At 49.3% G+C, this 25578-nt stretch overlaps 1 protein-coding gene across 3 annotated transcripts in view; it reads right to left on the reverse strand.

Moving 5' to 3' along the window:
• The window catches only part of Sh3pxd2a (SH3 and PX domains 2A), a 217898-nt gene that overhangs the window by 167861 nt on the left and 24459 nt on the right, over window positions 1-25578 (reverse strand). For all 3 annotated transcript variants that reach the window (XM_058581285.1, XM_046450358.2, XM_046450354.2), the window contains exon 2: window positions 3670-3750. In XM_058581285.1, coding sequence (XP_058437268.1) covers window positions 3670-3750 — 81 coding nt within the window. The remainder of the gene's footprint in view (window positions 1-3669; window positions 3751-25578) is intronic.

Genomic DNA, 25578 nt, shown 5'->3' on the forward strand with positions numbered 1-25578 from the left:
TGCACACCTTCTCTGTACCTGTGTACCATCAGAAGTCTAAGTGCCCTGTAGCGGGCTCAGTAATGCCATGGGTCACCTCAAAGAGGTCACAAATGCAAGCCCTCTGGCGCTGGCTCCCTCTTGCTGCCCCTCGGGGCTGGCTGCTGAGCTGTGTGCCTGAACCTGTCCATGCCCAGGGATTTTTCTCCATGTACAGAGCAGTCAGGTCCCGGCAGAGGAAGATGGGAACCCAGAGTGACGTCCCGAATCTCAGTGTGAATAGAGTGGGGTGGGGGATGGTGCTGGCCTGGACTCTGCAGCAGAGAGAAATGAAAAGCCCAGTCTGGGGGTTCTGGTCAGGTCTGCAATACAGCACCTTTTAATTGCTCTCTGACCTCATGGCTTGGGACATGCAGGGCAGGGCATGGCTGTGCATCTCCCTGCTGGTCCCCTAGAGGGAAAAATGGAAGTGTGCTTTTCTGGATGAGATTGGATCTGAATATACCCCATGGCCCTCAACTCACTGTCAGAGGAGGGTCAGGTTCATTTGGTATCACCTTGCACACGATTCCTGAGTTACATTAGAGGTGGGAACCCAAGGCCTTCTTGTGGTAACCTGACCTCCACCAGAGGCAAAAGACACCATGTGGCAGGGGAGAAATCAGGGGGAATACATAAGGACACCCACACTGGGGACAGAGTAACCAACTTGTGCTGGGGGGGAGTGTGGCCCAGGGTACCATCAAAGGGGTATCCAGGCCACATGTGATCCTCAGAATGCCATATATAGATCCCCAAATGGTGCCCAAGCAGCACCAGAAAGGAATGCAAAATTCATGATCTAAACTAGTTTGGCTCGGTGGCTCTTTGTTAGAGGCCCACTGGGGGTCCGTGAAAACTTGCTGCTGTAAGTAAAATTGTACGTATATGCGCTTTTTCTGGGGAAAAGGTTTCTACCAGATTCACCAATGGGTCTGTAGCCCCAAGAAGGCCCAGAACCACATGCAGTTTTCCTTGGGCTGGCTTCTTGAGCCTGGGCCTTTATGGTCAGGGGGAGGTGGGGCTCAGTCAGAAAGGGGAGGGGCAAGATGGTTCTGAGACCAGGCCTGTGGGCCACCCGTGCTTCCCATCTACTCTGGCCTGCCCCAGAGGCCCCTTCCAGAGAGAGGCTGTGCCTGCATACTCTGAATACTCCAGCACACAGCAGGACATCTGCAGGGTGAAGCACACATGGGATAGATCCAAAGCCCCGGCCCCTTGGACAGCACAGCCCAACATCTCATCACTTGTGATACCTCATCAAATCCTCAGGACAACCCTGCCAAGTGAATACCATCCAGGTTTTCATTCTGCAGATCAGAGAACTGAGTCTGGAGCAGTTAAAGAACCTTTCCAGAGTTACATGATGACAGTCAGGAACCAGTCTCAGGCAACATGCCTCTCTACACAGCCTCTTAGAAAACCAGAGTTACACATTCTGTTTTCTCTTCCTCTATAGGAGCTACCATATTAAAACCAGCAATCCTGATAAATAAGAAAGTCATGAAAATAAGTGAATGAACACTATGGAAAGTGAAAATGAATGGGAGAAGTCACATGGTGTGTGAAGGGGCTCGCAAAGATGCTATATTGGATTCCAAGGCTAAATTCCAAAGGTCCAGCTCAACCCCCTCCAGCTGTATCTGCAGTCATTTCTCGGGGTCCACAGAAGATTGGTTCCAGGACCAATACCAAAATATCTGGTGCTCAAGTCCCTTATATAAAATGGCACAGTATTTGCATATAACCTGTGCAGATCCTCCCGTATTTTAAATCTCTAGATTTCTTGGAAACAACTATTCTACGGCACTGTTTAGGGAATAATGACAAGGAATAAAGTCTGTACATATTCAGAGAAACTTTTTTCCCCAAATATTTTTGATCTGCAGTTGGTTGAATCTGCAGATGTGGGAACCACAGATAATGGCACACTGATGGTAAGGACCCACAAGGACAAGCCTGGCCATCACGACAAGCTGTTCCATGCTTGTGTCCCCTCCCAACATGCAGGAAATGAGCCCTCTGGGCAAGGGAGAAGAGGGGAAGCAAATTCCTTTCTTGTGAGATTCTAGGGAGGGAGTAGGGGGCCAGAACGGAAGGGGGGGAAGAAAAGTCCTGATTTGGAAGTTTCCACTGGCTTTCAGACCTCATCCCACTCATCAATGAGCCCTTTCAGGTTGCCTCTCCCCAACTGAGTTATCATTTCCTGTCCGGCACACTGTACTCATTGATGGGGTGTCAGCAAATCCCACCAGTTTATGCTGGAAGGACCCAAGGAGACTGGACAGGAACTGAAAGAGGAAGAGAAAGAAGGCAGAGGATAAGGAATGGCTCTCAATCCCATATGCAATGGGACATTCAGTCAGAATGACCAGGGAATAAAGGAAGGTAATATAGGAAGCTGAATTACCTTTGGTTTGTCTCAGAGGAAGCACAATAAGGACAGGAGATAAAATCAGGTATTAGGGGGTAAACATTCAGTCTTGCCTCTCAGATAACCCACCATCAAAGGCCTGCAAGCAAGCAAAGGAGTGAACTCTTGTCCTGAGGGCTAGGAGTGGGTGTCTCTGGTCTGTGTAACCAGGTTCACACCCTGAGGAAGAATCCAGAATACCTCAGTGTAACCAAGTCCACACCCTGAGGAAGAATCTAGAATACCTCAGTCAACTTGCAATGACTCTCTCTCTTCTCTGACTTTTGCCTCTGACACACAGAAGTAGACTCCCTGGTGGCCTTGTCTGTTCTATATGGCCCTCTATCCCTGGCCATTCTGATTGGTCGAGAAAGAGCACCTGACCCAAGTTAGGCCAATTAGAGTCTTCCCTTGTGTTTGTCAACTTGGAACTGGGAGAGAGTCAGTGTGTCTGCTGTTGGGAACCACAGATAAGAAATTCAAGAACTCTTCACAGTCAAGCACCCCAGGGTGTGAGGGAATAGAAGCTGAGGACAGTGTCGGAGGGAAACAAAGAAAAGACAGAGGGAAAGCTGATCTGGGGCTTAGGTCTGCCCAAAGTCACTGCTCTTCTCTCCATCTGGTAGGCTGCATAAGCTTCCCAGATATATTTTTGTCTCAACCAGCATAAATGTAAAAGTGTCACTTGTCACTAAAAGAAGACTAACTAAACTGGTTGGCACCAAGGGGTGTCTGCAGTGGTAACCGCAGGCTCTGTAATACCACCCCCCTGTGAGAACAATGCCTGTGTGAATTAGAGACACACACCTACCATCCACATGTACAGACTGGGTGGCAAGTGCCTTATTTGGTTAGGCAGACACAGTGGTATGCCCAGTTTGCGTCTGGAGTTCAAAAAGTTGCTTATTTTCTGTTTCGGTCTTCTCCTCATGTTTGCTTTTCTTTGCCTGAAATGATGTGGCGGCTTGTGTCTCATCCTGAATGTTTATAGACATGTCTGCTCAGGCCGTAGCACCCACAGCCATCCTCCTGCCTCTTTGTTGAGCAAGTCAATAATGCCCTGAGTGTCTGCGTGCCATATCCCAGACGGACAAGCACAGCTTCCCTCATCTGTCCCTCTGCACCAACCTCAATTCCAATCATGACGGCTCTGATGGGGGCTCTCTAGACGAGGGACGTCATGAGAGGCCAGTCCATCAGAAAGACTCGGGCCACCATCTGAGCTCCAGCCAACTCACCTGCAGGTCAAAGAACTTGCTGTACCTCCGGTAGATGGTCTGGGAGGTGGAGTCGGACCAAGTCACGTTGATAATGTATACCTGTGGGAAAAGGGAAGAGCAGGTGAGCAGGTGACCAAGGCAAGCCTTCAAGCTGTGCTGGACATCTTTTACATGTGTGTAGGTGCACCAGGGCCAGGGCCATGCTTCTTGTCCCATCTGTCCCCCTAGAAATGAATGTCAGGTACCATGTGGATGCTACAATATACATCTGAATACATTGCACCCACATGCAGACCTGCACACATCTAGAGGAACATTCGATAAAATGTTAATGATGATTTTCTTAGAAGGGTAAGATTAAAACAAGTGGTTTTAATTTCCTTCTTTTTAAAAATATTTATTTTTTTAGTCGTAGTTGGACACAATATCTTTATTCCATTCATTTATTTTTATGTGGTGCTGAGGATCAAACCCAAGGCCCTGTGCGCGCTAGGTGAGCACTCTACCACTGAGCCACAATCCCAGCCCCTAATTTCCTTTTTTATATGTACATACAATGAACATAAAATTGGGGTCATTATGTTTTTTTTGTTTTGTTTTTAAGGTGGTTGATCTACTGGTTCTCAAACTTTAGAGTAATTTTAGAAGATTCCATGAGGGATCTTCCAAAATTATATGTACCTAGGTCCCACTCACTAAAATTCTGCATAGGCAGACCAGGGACTCAGACATCCACACTTTCAATAAGCCCAAGTTATTCCGCTGCGTTCATCCTCAGCTCACTCTGAACAATGCTTCAGAGACCATAAGCCCTTCAGAGAACTGCAAGTCACCTAAGTGTCCCTAAGTCTTAGCTTGGTGCCTGGCACGGAGCAGGTACTCGGAAAGATCTTGCTATATTGAACAATCAAACAGGATTGTAAAATAAGAAGCAGATTCACAGAAGAGACGTTAGCTCATTTGCGACCTTTTCTCTGTGGGATTCTTGCAATGAAGGTGTTTCAGGGCCAGACTGTCACCCCAGTTCCCAAGGCCCCCTCAGGCTCTGCAGGGCTACTGCCTCAAACCATTCTGGAAGGTGTCTGGGCCATTAGGTTGCTGGAGAAGAAGAGAGAGCTCCTGCCTACAATCCGGCCTGCTGTTCCCACTATTTTTGTTCCTCCTGGGAGAGGCCTTAGTTAGAGAGCTGGGCCATCTCCCATAACCACAGGGCTCTTGTGCTGAACTCCGTGAGTACCTGGGCCAGATGTAACCCAGGTGAGACCTCAGGAGAGAGGCAGAAGCTGTAAGTCCCCAGTGGTGGTTCCCACACCAGGATGCCTATCAGAATTCCCTGGGAGACCTGCAAAAATGCACATTGCCAGGCTTTGCCTAGTGATTCTGATTACAGAGGTCTGGAGGGACACTACCAGTGAGGAGACCAACGTAGCCAGAGAAGGCTAGGGTCCAGGCCATGGTGAGGGGAGAGAATGTGAGCGAAGAGCAGCATTTAGACCCTGGGCCCACACTGGCTGCCCTCCCTTGCTGCCTGGACCGGGGCTTGCCCGTGAATGCCCAGGTTGCATGCTTGGCATTCAGGTAACTGTGCTTCCTCCCCTTCCATTACTAAGTCACGGAGCCAGACTCATGCTGCGGGGAGAATTTGTTCCCAAATGCAACTGAGGAAAGAGCCATAAAGCCAGGCAACTAGGACTGGATGTTGCCATCAGAGATTTCTGACATGAGATCCTGATAAGGAAGAACATTAAATAAAAGGCCATCCCTACCTTCACAAGCTCAAAATAAATTATTGACTTATTATAATAAATAGACACGGATATGCTTTGCTTTATATCATATGTAAATGTATGTCTCATACAATAAATTGTAAAACCACTTAGCTAACAAAGTGTTAGCTTATGTTTCGGTAATCAAATGTGACGACATGCTAGTACAGTATAAAGTATTTATACCTATTTATATACAGTATAAAGTATTTATACCTATATTTATACAGTATAAAGTATTTATACCTCATTTAATCTTCAGCCCCACAAAGTAGCAACCAGTGGTATCTTCACATGGCACAGGAAAAAGGAGAGGCTCAAAGAAGTTAGTAACTTGACTGAGCTCCATAACCAGTAACATATTAAGCAAAAAACTTGAACCCAATCTAGCTGAGTCCACACCCCATGTTCTTGACCATACTGGATATCTTAGTTCATTTTCTGCTGTTGCAACACAATACCTGAGACTGGGTAAATTATAAACAATAGAAGTTGCTTTGGTTCTGGACTCTAGGAAATCCAAGACCATGGTGCTGGCATATGGCAAGGGTCATCCCATGGCATAAGGTCGAAAGGCAATTGAATGCAAGAGACAGAAAGGAATCAGGGCTGAACTCATCCTTCTATCAGGAACCCACTCCCAAGATGGCAGCATAAATCCATTTAGGAGAGCGGAGCCCACATGACCGCTTCACCTCTTAAAGGACCCACCTCTTAACACTGTTACCTGGAAATTAAATGTCAACTTGAGCTTGGAGGGGACACTCAAACCATAGCCCCTGGACTATCTCCCTATATGAAAATGTGGGAGTGTGAATATTGTAATCAAACTACTTGATCAGGCCTGAAAGATATCTTTTAAAATAAAGCTGCAGGTGACCTGAAAAGTGTGAGCCAGCACATGCTCAGGGGGGTGGCCAAGAGGAACATGGTGGAGACAGGGTGCAGTATAGGCAACCCTGAGAGCTCAAGACCAAGAAGAGACAGAATTTGGGCCCAGACAGAAGCCGGTGGTTAGGACTGCTGTGAACCCAGACCACCACAGAGGAACCGTGTGCACCAGAGGCTTCACTGATGAGGCAGGAGGCGCTGGGATTTCCACACGTTAGAACCCACCCCATTCCCGCTGCTGACCTCTGGCTCCATCTCTCCCCCCCCAGCCCCACTTCCATCTGCACTTTCCCTTCCCACAGGTCCCCAGGCGGGGAGCAGCTGTGTGCACCTGCCAGGTGTTGCCTCCTGAACCTAAGGAGGCCCCGAGTGGCCTTGCCAGCCTGGAGAGAAAGCGCTTGAATGCCCCTGCAGGACACAGACAGCAGCCTTTCTCCTGGGCTAACCAAGCGGAGCCCAGAGGAAGGGCTTAACTGGGGCTTAACACCCACCCTCCACCCTGCGGAGCAATTAGGAGCTTCCCTTCACCTCCCAGAGAGAATTAATCACAGGCTCACAGTCCCTGGCAGCTGGGATCTGGGGAGGCGTGTGTGTGTGTGTGTGTGTGTGTGTGTGTGTGTGTGTTGTGTGTGTGTGGTGCTGAGGATCAAACCCAGGGACTCACGGAAGAGGAACCTAGGGCCCAGCACAGTGTCTTGGCAATGGGGATGGTCAGGTAAGGAGTGAATTCTGGAGACAGCCACAGCCAGGTTGCACTCCCACCACCACCTTGTCAGAGGCTGGGAGACCTCAGCCCAGCCTCCCAGACCCTCAGACTCCCCCATACAGTGGTCACCACCTTCAGGGCTGCAAGGCCTGATGCATGCTCAGTTATCACTGTAGGGTGCTCATTCTTAGTGGAAAAGCTGGGATGGGGACACAGACCCCCCCAATTCCTAGCCTAGGACTAGTTGGCACATGACTAAACATGCCCCCCCCCCCTTGGAAAAGTCCTTTGTCTTTTGAAAACTTATAGGAACCGTTTCTGTTCTGTGGGTCCATTGACCTGGACCCACACCAAAAATGCATGCTGTGGAGAATTGGTCAGAGGAAAGGGGTGACAGAAAACTGTCCCTATGACCCTTATCAGTTATAGCCACACAGCCAGGACAGGGCCATACCCCCTCCCCCCGAAAAAAACAAACAAACAAAAAACTTATTCCCTTGTTTGGCAAAGAACTGCTCCTGTTGACACCTTGCTCCTCCCTTCCCATGCCCCAGGTGGCACAAGCATGACACAATGGCAGGGGGTAGACTCTCAGTTTCTCTGAAGTTTCTGGGATGTGTGAGAGGCTCCCTGCATTGAGGAAATAGTCAAAGTCCTCTCTAGAGATAAGCCCAGGACACGGGGACAGTCTCCAGAGCCTGTTCTCTCATCGGCCTGTCTGCTTTCTTCCAAACCTTGAATATCCTAGATTATCCCTCCAAATGAGTGATGGGGACACAAAATTCCAGCCTGGCCTATTCCTAGCAGCCCTACCCTGACACCAGAGTTTCTTAAGTCTCCCTGCTGGCGCTGGAAACTTTAGAGATAAACTGCAGAGAAAGAGCAGGTGCTGGAAAGGGGGATAGGGCGGAGGTCACTCGAGAAAGCCAGCTCTGTTTACCGAGCCTGCGTCAGGGGCCCAGATAAACCCCCTCTGGTCTCAGGAGCAGCCAAGATAACATTACCCGGCAGCTGGGTCTCAAGAAAGGTTTGGCAATTAAACATCCTGCTTCCAAGCACAGTACTTGGGGTTATGTTTCCCTGGTGGAGTTTCCCTTCCTTCTGGATTTTGAAATGCACGGATTCTATTTCCCCGTCTCCGGCCCTTTTGGGCAGATGGTGGGCGGCTAGGAAGCCTCACTAGAGACCAGCAACTGTGTGCAGCTTCCCCTGGGTCAGCCCAGGCGCAGGAGGCCATGCAGTCACAGTCCCCTGCTGGCTTACCTGTGTGGAGAATTCCCCCACTGCAAGCACAAGTGTGGCGCTCTCATATGACCCATGTGAGGCTGCACCGGGCTGCCCTCTGTCCCCCAGCTCAGGTGGCCAGCCAAGTCCAAGCTTTCCAAACTTGTCTTCCCAGTGGGTACTTCTCTCCTCCATTAACTGTGCTCCAACAAGACCATGACCTGGATGCAAATCAGACTTGCAGCTCAATCCTAGAACACAGAGGATGAGGCCCAGTCTGGTTCTGTGGAGGGATGGGTGCCCATATAGGATCTGGGCTGATGGATCAATACCCGAAAATAGATGGCCCAACCATTGCTAGAAGGCCTAGGACCCGCCCGTGCTCAATCAGAAAGCTCTGGTAAGTACCTGTGCCCCATCTGCTGACACAGTACAACAAGAGGCAAGAGCTAGAAGTGGTGGTGGCCACTGCACATCTCCATGGCACCGCTGCTCCATTTACTGAGGAAGATCTTATTTTTCCTGGACCCTGGCCAGCTGACCCTGCCCTTGGCCAAATGGAAACTCAATGACCAGCTTCCTATACCTGCTGTCCCCACCATGGGGCTGGAATCAGCTGGCTAGGACCAGGGCCATGGCATACAATTGAATAAGTTGTCCACTGCCCAAAGTTGCTAGTCAAGGGACAAGCAGAGGTGAAATCCAACCTATTCTCTAGTTCTCAGACTATACATCCATGCAGAGACAGGGACACCTTGTTCCGCTGCGTGGGCTGTCGCTATTTTCTAGGGTCCTTGAGGTCACAGGATCACCTCAGTCTCAGTTCCTCAACTCCCCCAAGTCTATGGATGGAGAGAGGCCTAACATTTGGGATTAACTGCTAAAGACCAGGGCCCCTGAAATCAGAACAAACACAATCCTGCAGTCAATAAAAGGGACTTTACATCTGGCGACATGATCATTGCTACGGCCTCCTACTGAAATTCATCACGCCAAGTACTTCCCCCAAGAAATTAATGCCACCCCTCCCCACCGCAAGGTGCTAATAAATTCTACCTTTCCATTCACACTGCTCCATGTACTAAGTTCTTATCTGGCAGGTTGGGGGAAGAGTGGCAATAAGTCCCAAATTCAGCCAGGCTCCTTCTGTAGATCCAGACCACCCAGCATGGCAGAGGACCCGGGACTGCTTCTGGTACAAGCAGCTACACCAAACAAGGCCAATTCCCTGTCTCCTCCCTGCTGTGCCTGCTGAGCCTCCCTGGTGTTACATCACCGGCTGCATCCAGAGACAGAGCCCCCCTGGGTGCCAACGTCTGACCTGGGCCCCCATTAGCCTCACAAGCCTATGTCCATCTCTTGCAGTGCTCATGGTCTGTGTTCACAATTAGCCAATTATTATATCTGCCTTTGTCTGCTAATTGTTGGTGCAGAATGAGCCAGTGCTTGACAGTGCTGTGCTGGTCTCTATTTAACACGGGTGAGTCCATCTCCCTCCCAGGGGTCCCTCTCAGCAGAAAGCGTCTTCCCCTTCTCTTGGCCTGCCAGTCCACTGGGCACATCGTGGTAATGACTGACTAATGAGAGAAAACCTACAGAGTCTGGAGCAACCAAGAGGTGGCTGGTGACACCCTTGGAGACTGTTCTCCAACCCAGAGGCAAGCCCCAGAGGCCAAGGGGTAAAATACAAATACATCTGACTGGATGCGAGGGTCTTTGCCAATCTGAAGCCTTGCCAGCAAAAGCAAATTCAACAGCCTGAGGCCACTTGGCTGAAGTTTTTGGGCTCAGCCCGGGAACACTGAGAACCTCAGGGTGTGGCCCTATTAAAATTCCAAATCCTCTGGGTGGTGGCTTGTTCCTGGGGGGCGGGTTGCAGATTTGGGGAACACCCACCACTTAGAAGCCTGAACTTGCAGGGTGATGTTCACTCCAACACACACAAACACTCCCAGGCTGATCACAGGGTTAATGATCAGGTGGCAGGTTCTTTGGGGTCCTCAGTCCCCAGACTGCAGGTTGTCAGGGAGCAGTGAGAGGGAAGGCAGCAGAAGCGCACCCCAAAAAGAGTGGTGGGGTGTGTGCCAAGAGAGGGCTCCTCCCAGAACCACACATCCACCCATCACAAAACAAGAGTGCCTGCAGACCCGGCCACCTGGGCCTTTTCTGGGATAAAGAAGGGGCTTTTAAAAGGAACTCAGGAGGGGACAGTCTGCAGACTCCAATACCATATCAAATGCCACTTGAGAGTGCGTCACCTGTGTATGCAGGGATCGTGGGCCTGAGTTACTAGACTTGGGGGATAATGTGTAGGCATTATCTGAAGGACCCCACACAATGACAGTGGGTCCCTCACTTTGGGGTTGTCATGATGATTCAGTGAGTTAACCCTGGAGGCTCTCTGAAGACATCCTGGTTCTAATGCCCATCACGACATTTGGCACACTTAATGTTCCCTACAGAAATGAAAGAGCAAAGCCGACAGCAAACACTGCCTGAGTGCTTACCTGGTACCTGGTTTTGTGCTAAGCTAAATAGAAAGTACTGTAAAGTCCCAAGCTCCAGGCCCTTACAGCTCAGCAGAAGCAGCAACACTTACACTGAGGAATCAAGCAGGGAAAAGTGTGAGATGGAACAGTGCCAAAAAGGAACAGAGGAAAGTGGCTTTGAAAGCACTCGTTAGATTGTAATTTCAGACCTTACACTTCCCTGCTGTGTGGGCTTGGGTGAATATCTTAGCCTCTCTGAGTCAGGGTTTCCTTAGCTATAATATAATTTATAATGGAGCTTTCTATTAAATGTGAGGCTGTGCATGGAGTGCTGGCCCGAAATGTTAGGTGTTTAGACAGCAGGAAGGAGGAGGCAGGCAGCTGATTTCTTCCCATTTGCCACGAGCCTTGAATTGTGACCCATGAATAGAAATAGGAGGGGAGAAGGTGAAAAGGGGGACACATGAACACACACGTGTGAACACATGCACACACACAGCAACGGTGGAACCACTACTAATAAGGCGCCCAGCCTGGGAAAGTAGAAGAGCAAAAAATAAGTGTATCGCCCAGGGCCAGGAAAACAATGCCACCCCCAGGGGTGTCTGCTGAAGGGACAGGCGTGCTATGGGGGCCCTCCAGGGACAGAGGCTTTTTTATTTCTTTTTTCCGTGTTTCCTGGAGGGAAAGTGAGCGTGTAAGCTGGGAGCTCCCAGGACTCACAGGCCCTACGGAGGCCTCAAAGAAAAGATCAGCGGCCAAAGCCCTATCTCAGCATCCCCGGAAAAGCAGCCTAAGGAGCTGCTCTTCAGACCTTCCTCCTATGTGGGCAAACAACTGGACTCATGGGGAACACCGCTCCTGGGACCAAACACGGCCAGTCCCTCCACAGCTGGACCACGTTAGCTTCTTGAACAGACCACACTGCCTGGAGCAAGACCTGGGCTTGTGGTCGAAATCTTCTCCTCTGCTGGGTGGATGATCTACCACTCAGTACTGAGGTGCCCTTCGAGGCAGGTGGCAGGGAGTCCTGCGCTGGGATCAGAGCTTCATTTTGCATGGTCTGAAACCCTCGGGGCAGCTCCACAAAAGTCAGCACTGTCCCGAGCCCTCATTCCACATCCATAATTCCTGCCTCACTGTAAAAACTGAAGAGATCACAAAAGCAAAGAACAAGCCCAGATCCGGGGGCTCCCCAGTAAGTGGGACTCACTTTCCCATTCTTTCCCTTCAGAGTGTCTGGATGTTATGGTTTAGATATTCAGTGTCCCCCAAAAGCTCAAGTGTGAGACAATGCAAGAAAGTGTAGAGGTGAGATCCTTAGGTTATGAGAGTGTTAACCTAATCAGTGCACTAATTCCCTGGTAGGGATTAACTGGGTGGCACCTGTAGGCAGGTGGAGTGTGATCGGAGGAGGAGTGTCACTGGGGGTGTGCCTTTAGAGTTAATATTTTGCCCTTGTTGAGCAGAGCTCTCTCTCTGTCTCTCTCTGCTTCCTGATTGTCATGTCCTGAATTGCTTTCCTCCACCACACTCTTTCCACCTTGATGTTTTCTGCCCACTTCGAGCCCAAAGAAATGGAGCTGACTGTCTATGAACTAAGATGGTGGCAACTAGGAGCCCAACTTCTCTAAAGTTGTTCTCATCAGGTCTTTTGGCCACAGCAGTGAAAAAGTCGACTGAAACACTGGCACGGTCTTCTGCCTTCTAAGAATTTTATTATTTTCCCTAGAAGATTCTAAGGGTACCAATTAATATGGGGCCTTAAAAGAAATCCCCTTTGGGATTTCAGAGTTCTGGGCATGATCCCCACTGGGACATTTTCCAGAGCGCCTGAGGATATGTGGTTGACCTTTGGACCTTCCTTCCACCAACCCTGCCACCACCCTCTGGCCCCAAACCAGCTTATCACACTGTTGAACCAGCAGGTGTCCCAATGGAGAGGCCAACAATGGGTAATGGCGCTCTTGGGTGATGCCCAAGTGCCCAGAGAAGGTGGCAGTGTGCCCAGGCTGGGGGAATGAGGCTCAACCTCAGATGAAAATGGGGGGCGGGGGGAGGCAGGGACCCTACATGCACATTAACAGGAGGAGGAGCTAGAGCCCTGGAATCTTTAAACAAATGTATCCTCTCCTGAACCATCCAGATAATTATGTCCTGGGCATTCCAAGGGCTTGGATATAACCCTGTGGATCTAGGAGAGTTAGAAAGGGGGATTCTTGTTCAACACACTCCCAAATCAATGACTGACCCTGGCCCACTGCCCTCGGCACACAGGGTACACACATCCTGTGAACGTGCCCCACTCCGTTGTCACACCCTGAGAGCAAGGCAAAGGTCAACACACACAGCTTGGTTTCCTCTTCCCTGGGCAACACAGCAGCAGCCGGGGAAGGCCAGAGGCCAGCGGCTTCTCCACACACAGCCCGCAGGGGAAGCGACCCGGCGCTCCCTCCCCACCAGCCGGCACACTCACACCTTCCTCTCTGCTGTGCTCAGCAAAGTTCAACTTTTGACACACGGCAAATAGCTCTTGTTAGGAAATTGTTGCCTGGGATAGACTGGAACAATCTTTTTGCAGAGCAATTTGGCAATCTCTATCCCCAAACGTATTCTCTTTGACTTCGCAATTGGACCTCGAAGAATTTACTCACACAAGTGTGAAAGTACATGTGTGTGTTGTGTATGTACATAAAGATGTCACCGCAACAAAAAATAAGGAGTATTCAATGTTTATTGATTTTACTTTATTTTTTGCCCCCCCACACACTTTTTTTGAAAAGTTATATAAAGTATGGTTCCTCCACCTTTTAAGGATAAAGTGGACCTTTCTTTATTGTTATGAAAAATGTCCACAATACACTGAGAAAAGAAAATGTAAAGTAGATTGCAAAACAGCATCTATCTAACATAATACATTGACTTGGGATGTATGTGCACGGGGATACACGTGTATGTAGATGCACATGAAAAAAGAAAAAAAATATGACAAACTGGTCATGGTGGTTATTAGGGAAGAGGAATAGAGAGGAGAAACAGAACAGTTTTGCTTTCTACTTTGTACAGTTCTTTCTGATGTGTTTCACTTTGTATACACATCAGATCACTTTTTATCACTTTATTCTGATAGGTATGGCTTCCATAATGTAACACAAGATTTCTATTTTAGAAAACAATTGTGTCCTCCTAACCTGGCCTCTGGCTCCTGCCAGCTGCTGAATGCTGTGGGGACTTCCAGCACTTGCTCGTTCTTGTGGTTCAACGCTCAGTTCTTAAAGCCAAGGTCTACAACCCTGGCTGTACATTATAATTACCTGGGGTGCTTTAAAAATACTCCTTCCCAGGACCCGCCCATTCCAGCTAAATCAGAGCCTTGGACGGTGGGGTGGGCTTTGGTAGTTTTAAGAGCTCCCCAGGCAGGTCTACTGGTGTTGAACATTGAGAATCATTAAGTTCAAGCAAAACCCTAAAGACACTGGACTGGCTGAATAAACAAACAAACAAACAAACAAACAAACAAAGATACTTCTTTAAATGGAAAGTAATATCATAGTGGAATTTTTTCTATCAAAAGTCAGCTAGATGGGCTGGGGTTGTAGCTCAGTGGTAGAGTGCTTACCTCACACGTGGAAGGCACTGGTTTTGATCCTCAGCACCACATAAAAATAAAATAAAGGTATTGTGTCCATCTACAACTAAAAAAAAAAATTTTAAAAAGTCACCTAGAGAGTTTGTACTCGGAACTTCTACTCAAAATCCTGCTTCTAGGTGTGAAATTCATCAGTTCAAATGGGAAAAGAAAACAAGGAGCCAGGTCCATTAGTTCTGGGTGTGGCTGTGCCTGAGCTTTATTTGGCAGCCTGTGCCACCCCCACATGGTGGTCTAAGCTAGTGACCCAGGGGTCGGAGTCGGGCCTTTCCTGGCTCAGGAGGAACAGCTGAAAGAGCTAGAGGTACTCAGCCCAGAGAAAATATTTAAGAGACACATGGTTTCAAATATTTAAAGGATGATCAAAATGTGGGGCTCAAATCCAGCTGTAGGTGGAAAGAAGGTGCTGGATAATGTGTGCAAGTTATAGCCAAGCAGGACTTTGTCTAGTCAAAAAGAACTTTCTAACCAGCAGAACTGGCCAAGATGGAAGGGGCAGTCATGCTGGGATTGCTGGGGCACAGGATGTGGCTGGAAGACCCCTTCCCACTCAGTTTCCAACTTCCAACTCTATCAGGTCAGTTTTTAGCAAAATCCACTGGGAATGCAGCTCCTTTTAAAAAGAATCTCCTGCTCTTAATGAATAGTCTGTGCACCAGGTGAGGGCCAGGCACTGTGGTACGTGCTGGAAATCCCGGCAGTGGGCCAGCCAGAGTCTCTTGTCTTCGAGAGTACACTGAGGCCAACAGAAAACACAGGGGCCATGGCTGAAGGCCCAGAGTGCATTGGCAGACACCGACTGCAAGGGAGACACGACTTTAGATTGATGGCCACCTATTAATAACGACTTGTATCTAGAACATACAGATAACGCTCTGAAACTGTGATGTGTATGTGAGTGTGTATGCATGCTTTTGTACCACTCACTGTAAAGTCAAAAGCTCATAAGTCAGACCTTCATAAGTCAGGGACCGTCTGCACATGAATCATCCAAAATAGGCAAATCTATAGTCAGAAAGTGGGAAGTGGTTGCATAGGGCTTGGGCAGTGGGGTGGGGTGGCTCAGGGGTGGCTTGGGGAAAACCGAAGGGACCACTACTGGGATTTCTTTTCTAGAAGACAAAAATGTTCCAAAACAGACTGTGGAGATGGCTGCATAACTCTGTGACTATTCTAAAAACCGATGAATTGCACTCTTTAAAGGTGTGAACTCAATAAAGCTATAGTTAAAAATTAGAAGAGATGTCACTCTTGGTTAAGGGGTCCTCGACTCCATTTCTATATCCTCTCAACCTAATTCCTCCAAATTCCAATCGGGACCTGCAGTGTCCTAGACACCTCCCTGGTTGCCCCAGCCCTGGGTGCTCCTTCTGCCCTCATCTGGTGCATAGAGATATGCAAGCAGGGGTCATGCGCACCCATCAGGCTTGGAGGGTATTGCTGGACCTCTGCCATCCCACGTCACTGGTCACCAACACTGGTACCCACTGGGTGTCATGGCAGATAAAGCAGGAAACCTGACTTCAAGAGAATGCACCTGGTTTCCCAGGTTTGGCAAGGAAGAAGCCGGGTCTTCCAGCACTGAGACTAAAGGAACAGGTGCCCGAAGCAACCTGCTCTTTGCCCAGAGAGTTTGCTGGCCCGCAGACCCTGGCGTGCAGTAAAAGTTTCCCAATCAAGCAGCAAAACTGGAATGCTATCAGCTCCCGTTTGGCTTCCAGGAAAGGGAAACTGCACTTCAAATCCACTCACCCTGTTCCAATTCTGGAAGATTCTAGGACGAGGTGAAATCTTTATCCTTTGCTCCAGCCCAGGCCTCATGGGGCTCCTTTCTGCCCATGGTCTTCTCCCCCTTTTCCAAAGCCCTATGAGCCCCTGGTATCACAACACACAGTTCATTACTAGAGGCTCCATTGGCAATGTCATGTATGTCCATTCCCTCAGTCCATTCCCAGAACTGTCCTCAACTGCTTATAAAGCCCTTGGAAACAGTATTTTATTCCCTACTTCCCTTGTTTGTCCTACAATATCTAATGACATTGAGAATATGGTAAGTACATTCTCAATAAAGCCATGTTGCTTGCCTGATAAAGTCCTGTTTAGTTCAGGAAAGAAGTATTGAGTGTTTGCCATGTGCTAGGCTCTGCACTAGACACTGACAACTCAAAATTTATCTAATATTATGCAGTTCTGATCCCAGGGAGCTCCTAGCTGGTGAGAAAGAGTAGCATCAATGGATAATGGTCCCGTGAGGTTCCAGGGAAACCCAAGCGAGAGGCACCAAGTTGTGAAGGTGTCTCAGTCCAATTTCTGTTGCTATAAGAGAATAATTGAGATAGGGTAATTTATAAAGGAAAGATATTTTCACTGGCTCAGGGCTCTGGAGGCTGGGAAGTCCAAGAGCATGGCAGCAGCTTCTGGAATCCTCATAACATGGTGGGAAAGCGGAAGGCAAGCAGGTACTGGAGGGGCAGCCTCACTTTATCAGCAGTCAGTGGCAATCAAATTTCAACACGAGTTTCAGAGGAGTCAAGCCATGATCAAACCGTAGCAGAGGACTCCCAGAGCAGGTGGGGCCAAAAATGAGGCAAGCAGCAGTGGCAGCAGGTGCCCCACGCAGAAGAGGGTGCAAAGGCAGCTGTGGGCTGGGGTGGGGGATGCCATGAAAGGGACCCGAAGGTGTGACAGCCAGGGGCACCTGGGGGAGCTGCAGCCTGGAACCCAAGGCAGCCAGTGGCAGGAGATGACCCTGGCAGAAGGTGATCTATCCTGGCTCTGAGACTTGAGGGAACCTTGGGGACAGAAGAGAAAGGCAGGGAAGGATGACAAAGAAGCAGAGGCTCAAAGGCAGCCATGGTGCTTCTTGGGTGGAAAATCTGGCAAGGTTGGGAGTGGAGAGAAGAACAGGTATGGGGACATCTAAGGACCACGGGGGGAAGAAATGAGGGGAAGGAGCCCTGAAGGAGCCCAGGGAGCCCCTGGCACGTTGGTGAGGTCAGGTTTAGTAATGGGAGAATCTGGGCAGCAGAACGGATGGGGTCCCTGAGGAAGGGAGGGGAGATCGGAGCCCATGATAGGATGTTTGGAGATGGAGAAATCCCACTCCAAAGGCTTCTGGGACACCAGATAGATGGGTCAGGAGGCAATTGAATGGTAGGAGCAGAGTGGGGCTGGGGGACCCCAGTGCCCGGCAGAGCACAAGGCATTTCACCTGCTATTTTGGGGCAGTCAATGACTAGGACCTCGAGGCAGTCAATGCAGAGCATCAGCAACTTTGGAAAAAGACAGGAACACCGTGCTGAAAGTCAGAGCTCTGAGTTATGCTCCGTTCCCTCTCAGGCACTGGCTGGCTCTGAGGTAAACCTTTAAATCCCCACTCCCTGCCCCAAACTTGGCTCAAAACAGAGCAGGGGACCGAGGATAGGGAACACCAGGTCACGTCTTTCCAGCCCCCGACCTGCTTCTCCCTGCTCCTTCCATGGGGCTAAAGGGGACCCTCCTCTCTGCCACAGCCAACTCCAGGACGTCATTTGCTCCTAGGTCCCTTCAGGGAGGGGGAGGAGGGACCTGCCAAGCCAGCTGGAGGAGAGCCCTGCACGGTCGGCCAGGGAAGCCTGCCAGGAGCTGCATCTGGCGGGCCTCCCTCTCTCTGATTCCTCATCATCAGGCCGAGGTGCAGAGGTGAGCAGGGAAGCAGCCAGCCCTCCTCCCGCTGGCGCCCCCTCAAAGTCACGTCATCCAAGCTTCCCCAGGGGATGTGGCCCCCTCCCTCTGACCTCAGCCTGTTTCACTTGGCCACAGCTCACCCCTAGGGAGCCAGCCCCTTCCCCACATTCGCTGACGCCCAGGCCCATGCAGGCGAAGGCCTGAGTTATAGATTCCAGCCCTCCCAGGCCGCACACCGAGCCCCAAATAAGGGCCTGCCCCTCCCAGCCCAGGCTGCAGAGATGCCAGCTGGGCTGCAGGGGGGCACGGGGGGCTGGGGCACTCGGCCAGAACCCCAGAACACCACTAAGTGGAGTCTCTCCGCAGCTTTAACCAAGGGGTCAGGGCTGGGGAGAAAAGACAGGGAAGCCCAATGTGTGGCGTCAGATTCCCATATTAAATCCTAGCTTTGCCTCTTATTTAGTGTAGGATCTTGGAAAGACGACCTGATTTTTTGTACCTTCATTTCTATCCATCTATGAAACGAGAGTAACGAAGACATGCTTTGGATGGTTTGAGTCGGGGAGTAGAGGGGATATGCATGCAAAGTGTCTACAGAGTGCCTACCAAAAACATTCAGTGGGGTTGGAGACATGGCTCGCTGGTGGGACACTTTCCTAGCACATGCGAGGCCCTGGGTTCAATCCCAAGTACTACAAGTTAAAAAAAAATACATAAACAAATAATCAAAGTGGCAATTCCTTCTTTTTATTTCCTGGTTTTCCTGGGAATTCCTACACTGATAGCAGTGCCAGGGAAGGCTTAGTCTGTACCTTCACAATCTCTATCAGTTGGCTCCAAATACAACGGAAGTAATTCTCTGATGCCTGTTAGCAAGGACAGGCCCAGGAAGCTCAGAAATCCCAGGGAGGGCAAAGACACTTCCAGTTCACAGCCCCCAAGGAAACTGATGTCAACAACACCAAGCACCCCTGAAGAACACCAACACCAACTCTTCCCAGGGAACAGTCCTCTAAGAGTAAGATAATAACCTAAACCACCTAATTTTTTTTTAATAAGCCAATGATGTAAATAGGCATTCCATGTAAAATCTATTCACAAAAAGATGCTCAACCTCATGACTGAAGAAGGCCAAACCAGAACTGCAAAATAGTGCTTCTATCGGAACGGCAAAGATGTTCAAGTTCAGTAAAACCCAGTCCTGATGAAGTTACGAGGAAATAGATGTGTCTCATGCTTTGTGGGAAGGTGGTGGATTCTTTTAGGAAGGTCATTTGCCAACATACATCAAAATGAAAAATGCAGACTCTTTGACCCAGCAATTCCCTGGCCAGAAATCTCTCTTGGGGAATAAACTCACAAAAGTGTGCCTGATTAGGTTTAAAGGCATTGTGGGCAGCCTCCATCAAGTTGCTCTGGGAATCCTCAAAATAAATACTTGCCATATCCCCAAAACCAGATAGTCCAGGCTGGCTGATAGGGACAGTACTCCACGGGTGACGGGAGAAGAACCAGGTGCAGGATCAATCCCTTGGGCATACTATACACTTCAAGGCAGTTCTGGCTTTTTCTAAGAAAGTGACGTTCTTGACTCAGCACAGAGCTTCAACCCATAATGTCACCAGTGTCAGATCTGCCCTTTTGGAGTTGGGAGCACCGTCCTGATCAGCCAAGTCAAAAAGCACTACAATTTCATGGGACTTAAGGAAGAAACAAAGCTAGGCTCTCTTCTGGAAACAGGCCTACATAACCCAGCTCACGTGATCCACACACAAATGCTGTTAATGATTATAAGTAGTATCTCCATCTAACAGAAGATGATGCTGAAGTTCCAAGTGGGTATGTGACTTACCCACAGTCACAGGGCCAGAACGTAGCAGTGCTTAGATTCTAATCCCAGTGAGCCTGATTCCAAATGCTGTGTTCTTTCCCACCTTCTGGAAAATTCTCATGCTATGACTCAATGACTCTTAGAAAGCTGAGAGGGCTTGGTGAGCCCAGGGAAGGAGAGGCAGGGAGGAACCCTCAGAGGTGGCTAAGGGAAGGAGGGGGAGTGGGCAGGGGCTGGTCTCAGCAGGGACAGCCAGCCCAGGCCAGTGGACTTGCCTCACTCATTCCTGCAGAGTGATGAATAGAGACATCTCAGCATCCGCACCCTACATCTACCAGGTGCTCCCTCAGGCTGTGCCTGCCAACTGGAAGCCACTCCCTGGCCCCCAAGAGGAAGTTCCTGGGTCGGCAGGGCTATTTTAAAAACTGGAAGTGGCATGTGCCTATATGGCATTTCCCCAGTGACTTCATATGCACTGGCTCTCCAGGACCAAATGTCCTTCCCTCTGCAGAGATCTCCAGGGGACAGGGTAGAGGCCTGCGGACTCGAGAGGAGACAGGCCACCGACAGCATTCATTTCCCCAGTGACTTTAGCTATCACTTCATCCTTTGACCGCAGAGTCCCTATCTTTAACATGGGAAGACAGGGAAAAGGCAGAGTCGGGAAATGACTGCCAGTGTCCCTTCTGCTTTTAACACTTTCTTCTCTGGACTTTTCTGTGGCTGGGTGGGGAGGTTATTTGAAGGAATGCTACAGCAGGGGCCAGGCGGGGCAAGTGGAGAAAAAGGGGATTTGGGGTCAGAGCCTGGGGTTTGAGTGCAGCTCCATCACCACAGGCTCTGAGACTAGGAGCCCAAAAGGAGGCTGTGGGTATCAATTAAACACTCAGCGAGCCCGTGTGGGGGACAACTGCCCACTTGTCCCCACCTCCAGGCCCTGACATCATTCCCCTCACTGACACAAATAGGAGTCTCAAGTGAGGAATCCAGGAAGCAAGAGCCAGGTTCCCTGAGTTTCTAATGACAGAAAGAGTCAGAATTGACCAAGAGTCGAAAAGAGAACCAGGCTCTCACAACCGGAAAGGAACCTGAAAAGTCCCTGATCCTGGCTCAGTGTTTGTGTCTAGTGTTGATGGGGAAGTCACAGGGAAGGTGGCCCATTCCATCTCTGGGCATGAGACTATCAGGTCGTTCCCCCTTATATTGATGGGAATCTCCTCCTGCTAGCTCCTGCCTGGACTCCCATGCTCTGCCCCGTGGCCACAGGCAACGAATCAGCCTCCTATCCCAAAAGAGCATCTTGCAGGCCCCCTCTAGCATCTTCTCTGTCTGGGGCTCACTTCCCACTTCCTCCTGTTGCTTCTTGTGGCCAGTGCTGTGTCCTCCACTATCAGGGCTGCCTGATAGTGCTGTCCTCCTCCCTGCTCCCCCTCACCTCTCTAAACCCTAAACTTTAAATGCATTCTTAGATCTGTGCATCTGTAACTGTACTCCCAGGACCTGGAGCGCTTCACTTGCTTCTGGCATCTGCTGAGCTCCTGGGCAAACCAAACCCTGGCTCCACACACACCTGCTTCCAAACCTCCTGCTACCTGCACTTGGGCCACTGATTTCATAGATCAGGCCCTGTGGCATATATTTTCAGGACAGTGCTATTTATTGAGAAGCTACTCAAGGGCAGATGCTGGGTTGAAGGTAAGAAAATGGAGAGTTACTGTTCATGGATAGAGAGCTTCAATTTTGCAAAACACAGGAAAGACATGGATTTTTTTTTTTTCCTGTGATGCTAAGATAAAGGGATTTTTTAAAATTTCCTCTTCAATTTATTCATTCAAAACCCATTTAAAGCCAGGTGTGGTGGCATATCCCTGTAATCCCAGCTGCTCTGGAGGCTGAGGCAAGAGGATCTCGAGTTCAAAGCCAGCCTCAGCAACAGCATGGCTCTAAGCAACTTAGTGAGATCCTGACTCTAAATAAAATACAAAATAGGGCTGGGGATGTGGCTGGGTGGGTGCCCCTGAGTTTAATCCCTGGTACCCCTCCCCCACACACACAAAAATAAACATTGCATTTATGCCTATTTAATTCCAAGCTTCCTTCTTCAAAGTAGTTTTGAAGCTGGTCTATTATTTAGTGTTCTCTCTCCCTCTCTCTCTCTCTCTCTCTCTCTCTCTCCCCGCCCCCCGTGTAACCAATAAATGTAAGTAGGATGACATGAAAATCCCATCCCAGTCATTTTCAAACATTCTGGGTCACAGACAAAGAACAGAATCCTAGAGACTGTCCCTCGGGTCACCATTGACATAGTTTAGTTCTGTATGAAACTAAGAACAGGGTTGCTGCTGAGTAAAACATGGTCTTATATAACAAATAGTTTTTCAAACCATAAAGGAAATTCTCTTTATAAAAGAATTGTCAGGCTGAGTGTAGGGGTGCACACTTATAACCCCAGCTACCTGTCAGACTGAGGCAGGAGAATCACAAGTTCAAGGTCAGGTTGGGCAGCCTAGCAAGAACCTTTCTCAAAATATTTTTTTTTTTTAAAAAAGGGCTGGGTTTGGGGAATGTAGAACAGTAGTAAAGTGGTCAAGGGTTCAATCCTCAGTACAAAACAGAAAAAAAAATGCCCATGTGTTAGGCTTCAGCTGAGTGCTTCAGGCATGAAGGCACATCATTAATATTGTCACCTCCATTTTGCAAGCAAGGACACTTGGACTCAAGAAATTCCGTGACTTACCTAAGGTCACAGATATATAAAGAACACACATCCAGGTCTATTGGACTCCATACCTGTTCTTTCTTCTTTGTTTAAAGAAGGTCCCATCTTCTTACATCCACTCCCTGGTCTTAGCCCAGAACCCATTGCAGACCCCCAGCATGCTTTGCAACTCCTGCCTGCAATCAGACAGCTTCAGACTGGCTAGGACTATGGTAGGCCCTAGGAAACACGAAGCCCAGGATTAGAGTGTAACTGGCTCCTGACGCTAGAATTTTTGTTCCCTAGTGAACATGATTCCTTATGTTACTCTGAGCACACTTCAGATCTTAGCAACAACTTTGACCCTCTTCTGCTCAGGTTCTACCAAAAAAGCAAGTCCTACCGAAGTTCAAGAGAAAGGGAAATGGCTGGGCCCTGCCTTAATTACCCATTAAAAGAGTATCACAACAGTGATAGGAAACTGACTTCACAGATGCCCAAACACCTTCCCCCTCCCCCCACAGGGCCCCTGCCAAATGTCATTCCTTCGGCTCAGAATGCTCATATCCTTCCTTCCAAGTTTGCAGAGCTGCCTCTGTTCATATTCAGAGCATCCTGTCCTTTTTCCAGTTAATTCCAGATCTCGGTTCACCATGGCACATGCACTCCTGTGACACTTTGGTTAGTCCTTGTTGGCCCAGCCAGTCTGTAAACTCCCTCTATCAGTTCATCTGGAGATCCACAGTGTCTGATACAGTGCCTGGTACACCGCAGGCACTTCATAAATGCTTCTTGGATGAACATCAAATAAGATACTGGACATGGGCATGCTTTTCATAAGGTTGGCAAAGGTTGGCGAGGTTGCCATGAGGTAATTAGGAAGTAACTGCTTGGAGAGGACTCTAGGACCCACAAAGAGCCTTTTTCAGAGTGGGCACAAGGTAGAGAAGCAGAGGGCAGTAGTCAAGGAATGAATCCAGTTCCTTCCACACAAGGATGTCTCCTGGCTAATCTGTCATCTTGACGTGGCCACACCCATTGCACATAACCATGTCTAATCAGTTACCCAGGGAGCTGGGGTGGAAGAAGGGTGGGACAGAGATGTCACCTCCAGGGAGCCAAGGAAAGTTGGCATTCAGCAGCCAATACGTGTCGTCAGCTGTAACCCCGAGCTGATGTATTTGTGATGGCTATGAGGACTGGGCCATCATGGGAGGGTCTGGTGGAAATCCTGCCTTTCCCAGCCCCCTGCTTTCTCTTCCCTTGGCCTGAAATGCTCACCCTCCTTCCTAGCTCCCTTCTCTCCTCTATCCACCCTTCAAGGCCTTCCCTCCCTGACAATTCTATAAAAGTCTCAGACCAAGAGAATGTGTTTTGGAGTTAGAAAGCATGTGAGTCCAGGACCTGGTCTACCACCCATGAGCTATGCAGTGCATGGTAACTATATAACCTCTCTGAGCCTTCATCCTGTATTTATAAAATGAATTTCATAGGGTGCTGTGAGAATTAAGAGGTCATGGATACAAGGGAAATAGCTCAGACTGATAGATGGTATGCTCAATGCACCATGAGTTCCTGCCAACTCCTCCCTAGAATTCCCTTGGACTTTGTGGTTCCAGATAATTCTACTAGGTGCAGAGAACTTTTTGTTACTGAAAGGAGGTGCTCTCTCCATAACCAGAAAGGGAGGTTTTGGAGGGCGGGGCTGTATTCTGGCCATCTTACCCAGTCCAGAGCAAGCACAGTGCTGAAAATTCACAAGGCCTAGGTTTGCATTCCAGCTACATAGCACATGTATGAGCATGGGCCAGAGTCTCTGCTTCCCCATCTATAAAATGGGAATAAGGAGAGTGCATGGTAACAGTCCTGCCCTGCCAGAGGCTGATGGGAGGCTTTGTGAAGTCACAGGTGTACAGTTTGCAGAGTTCCTGGTGTAGAACTGCAGCTCAGTCCATGCTGGAGACATAACCATTATCCCTGCAGGGCTGGCACAGTATGCAGGGGCAATGGAACATTTTTTGGGAACGAGAGGAAGTCTTTGCAATGAGAGGCTATGGTTCTCCGCTTCTGTGTCTCGGGTAACAGAGCTGATACACACCCCACAAGAGCTGACATGAGAGGGATCTGGGTGCTAAGGAGCTGGAGTTAGCGAGCTGGTGCCAGGTCACAAATCAGAACAAGAGTCCATTCTCCACACCTGGTAGTTCTTCCCGATGATTCATGGGCAACCTTCTCATGTTTCAAGTCTAGTGAGTGATTTTATAGCCACTCCTCAAACAAGCTTCCCCCAGCCCATTAAAGCAGAAGGCCAGCAGCTCAGAACCTGGTCAGCTTTGAAGCATCGCCCTCCCTGGGGGAGACCCTGAGATAACCTGGCCTAACTTTTAATAAAAGCAAGAGGAGTCCTGGGTCTCTTTCCAATTAAAGTCAGGCTGCCCTCACAAACTCACCCTGGCAGTGGACGGTGGGCAGCAGAAACCAGAAGAGCCTCATTGCTCAGATCTTCCATTTGCAGAGTCAGGGACTCTCCTGGCTCAGATGCTGCCTGGATCCCAAGGGTAGGGCCTCTGCTAGAGCCAGCAGCTCTGTAGCTGTGTCCATCTTCGTTTTAGACCAGGATGAGAGTATTTCCCTGTGACTCTGCTTTGAGTCTTGGGAGAACAAAGAGCACTTCTGATCTGCACTTCCTGTCCCCTCCTCCTAACTTCACCCCAGCTTGACTCACAGGTGGACGATGGCTTGGGGAAGCTGAGATACATACATGGGTGCCTTGATTCACTTCCCAGGTGAGAGGCCAAGTCGCAACTTTTGCATATGGAATGAACACACACACACACACACACACACACACACTTTATTCTTTTAATGGACCAGTCACCCGTTGCCGCTCATGCTGCTTTGTAGCCCTTCTGCCTTTTGAAGTCTCCACCACATCTTTTGCCCACTGAGTGGGAAGTTCCATGCTGCCGGGTTCTTATTTTCTTAACACAGTGGAAATATTTTGCCT

This window comes from Marmota monax, unplaced genomic scaffold, assembly GCF_021218885.2.
Source record: "Marmota monax isolate L192 unplaced genomic scaffold, Marmota_monax_Labrador192_F-V1.1 WCK01_AAM20220418_F8-fsc00004, whole genome shotgun sequence".
NCBI classification, from domain to species: Eukaryota; Metazoa; Chordata; class Mammalia; order Rodentia; family Sciuridae; genus Marmota; species Marmota monax.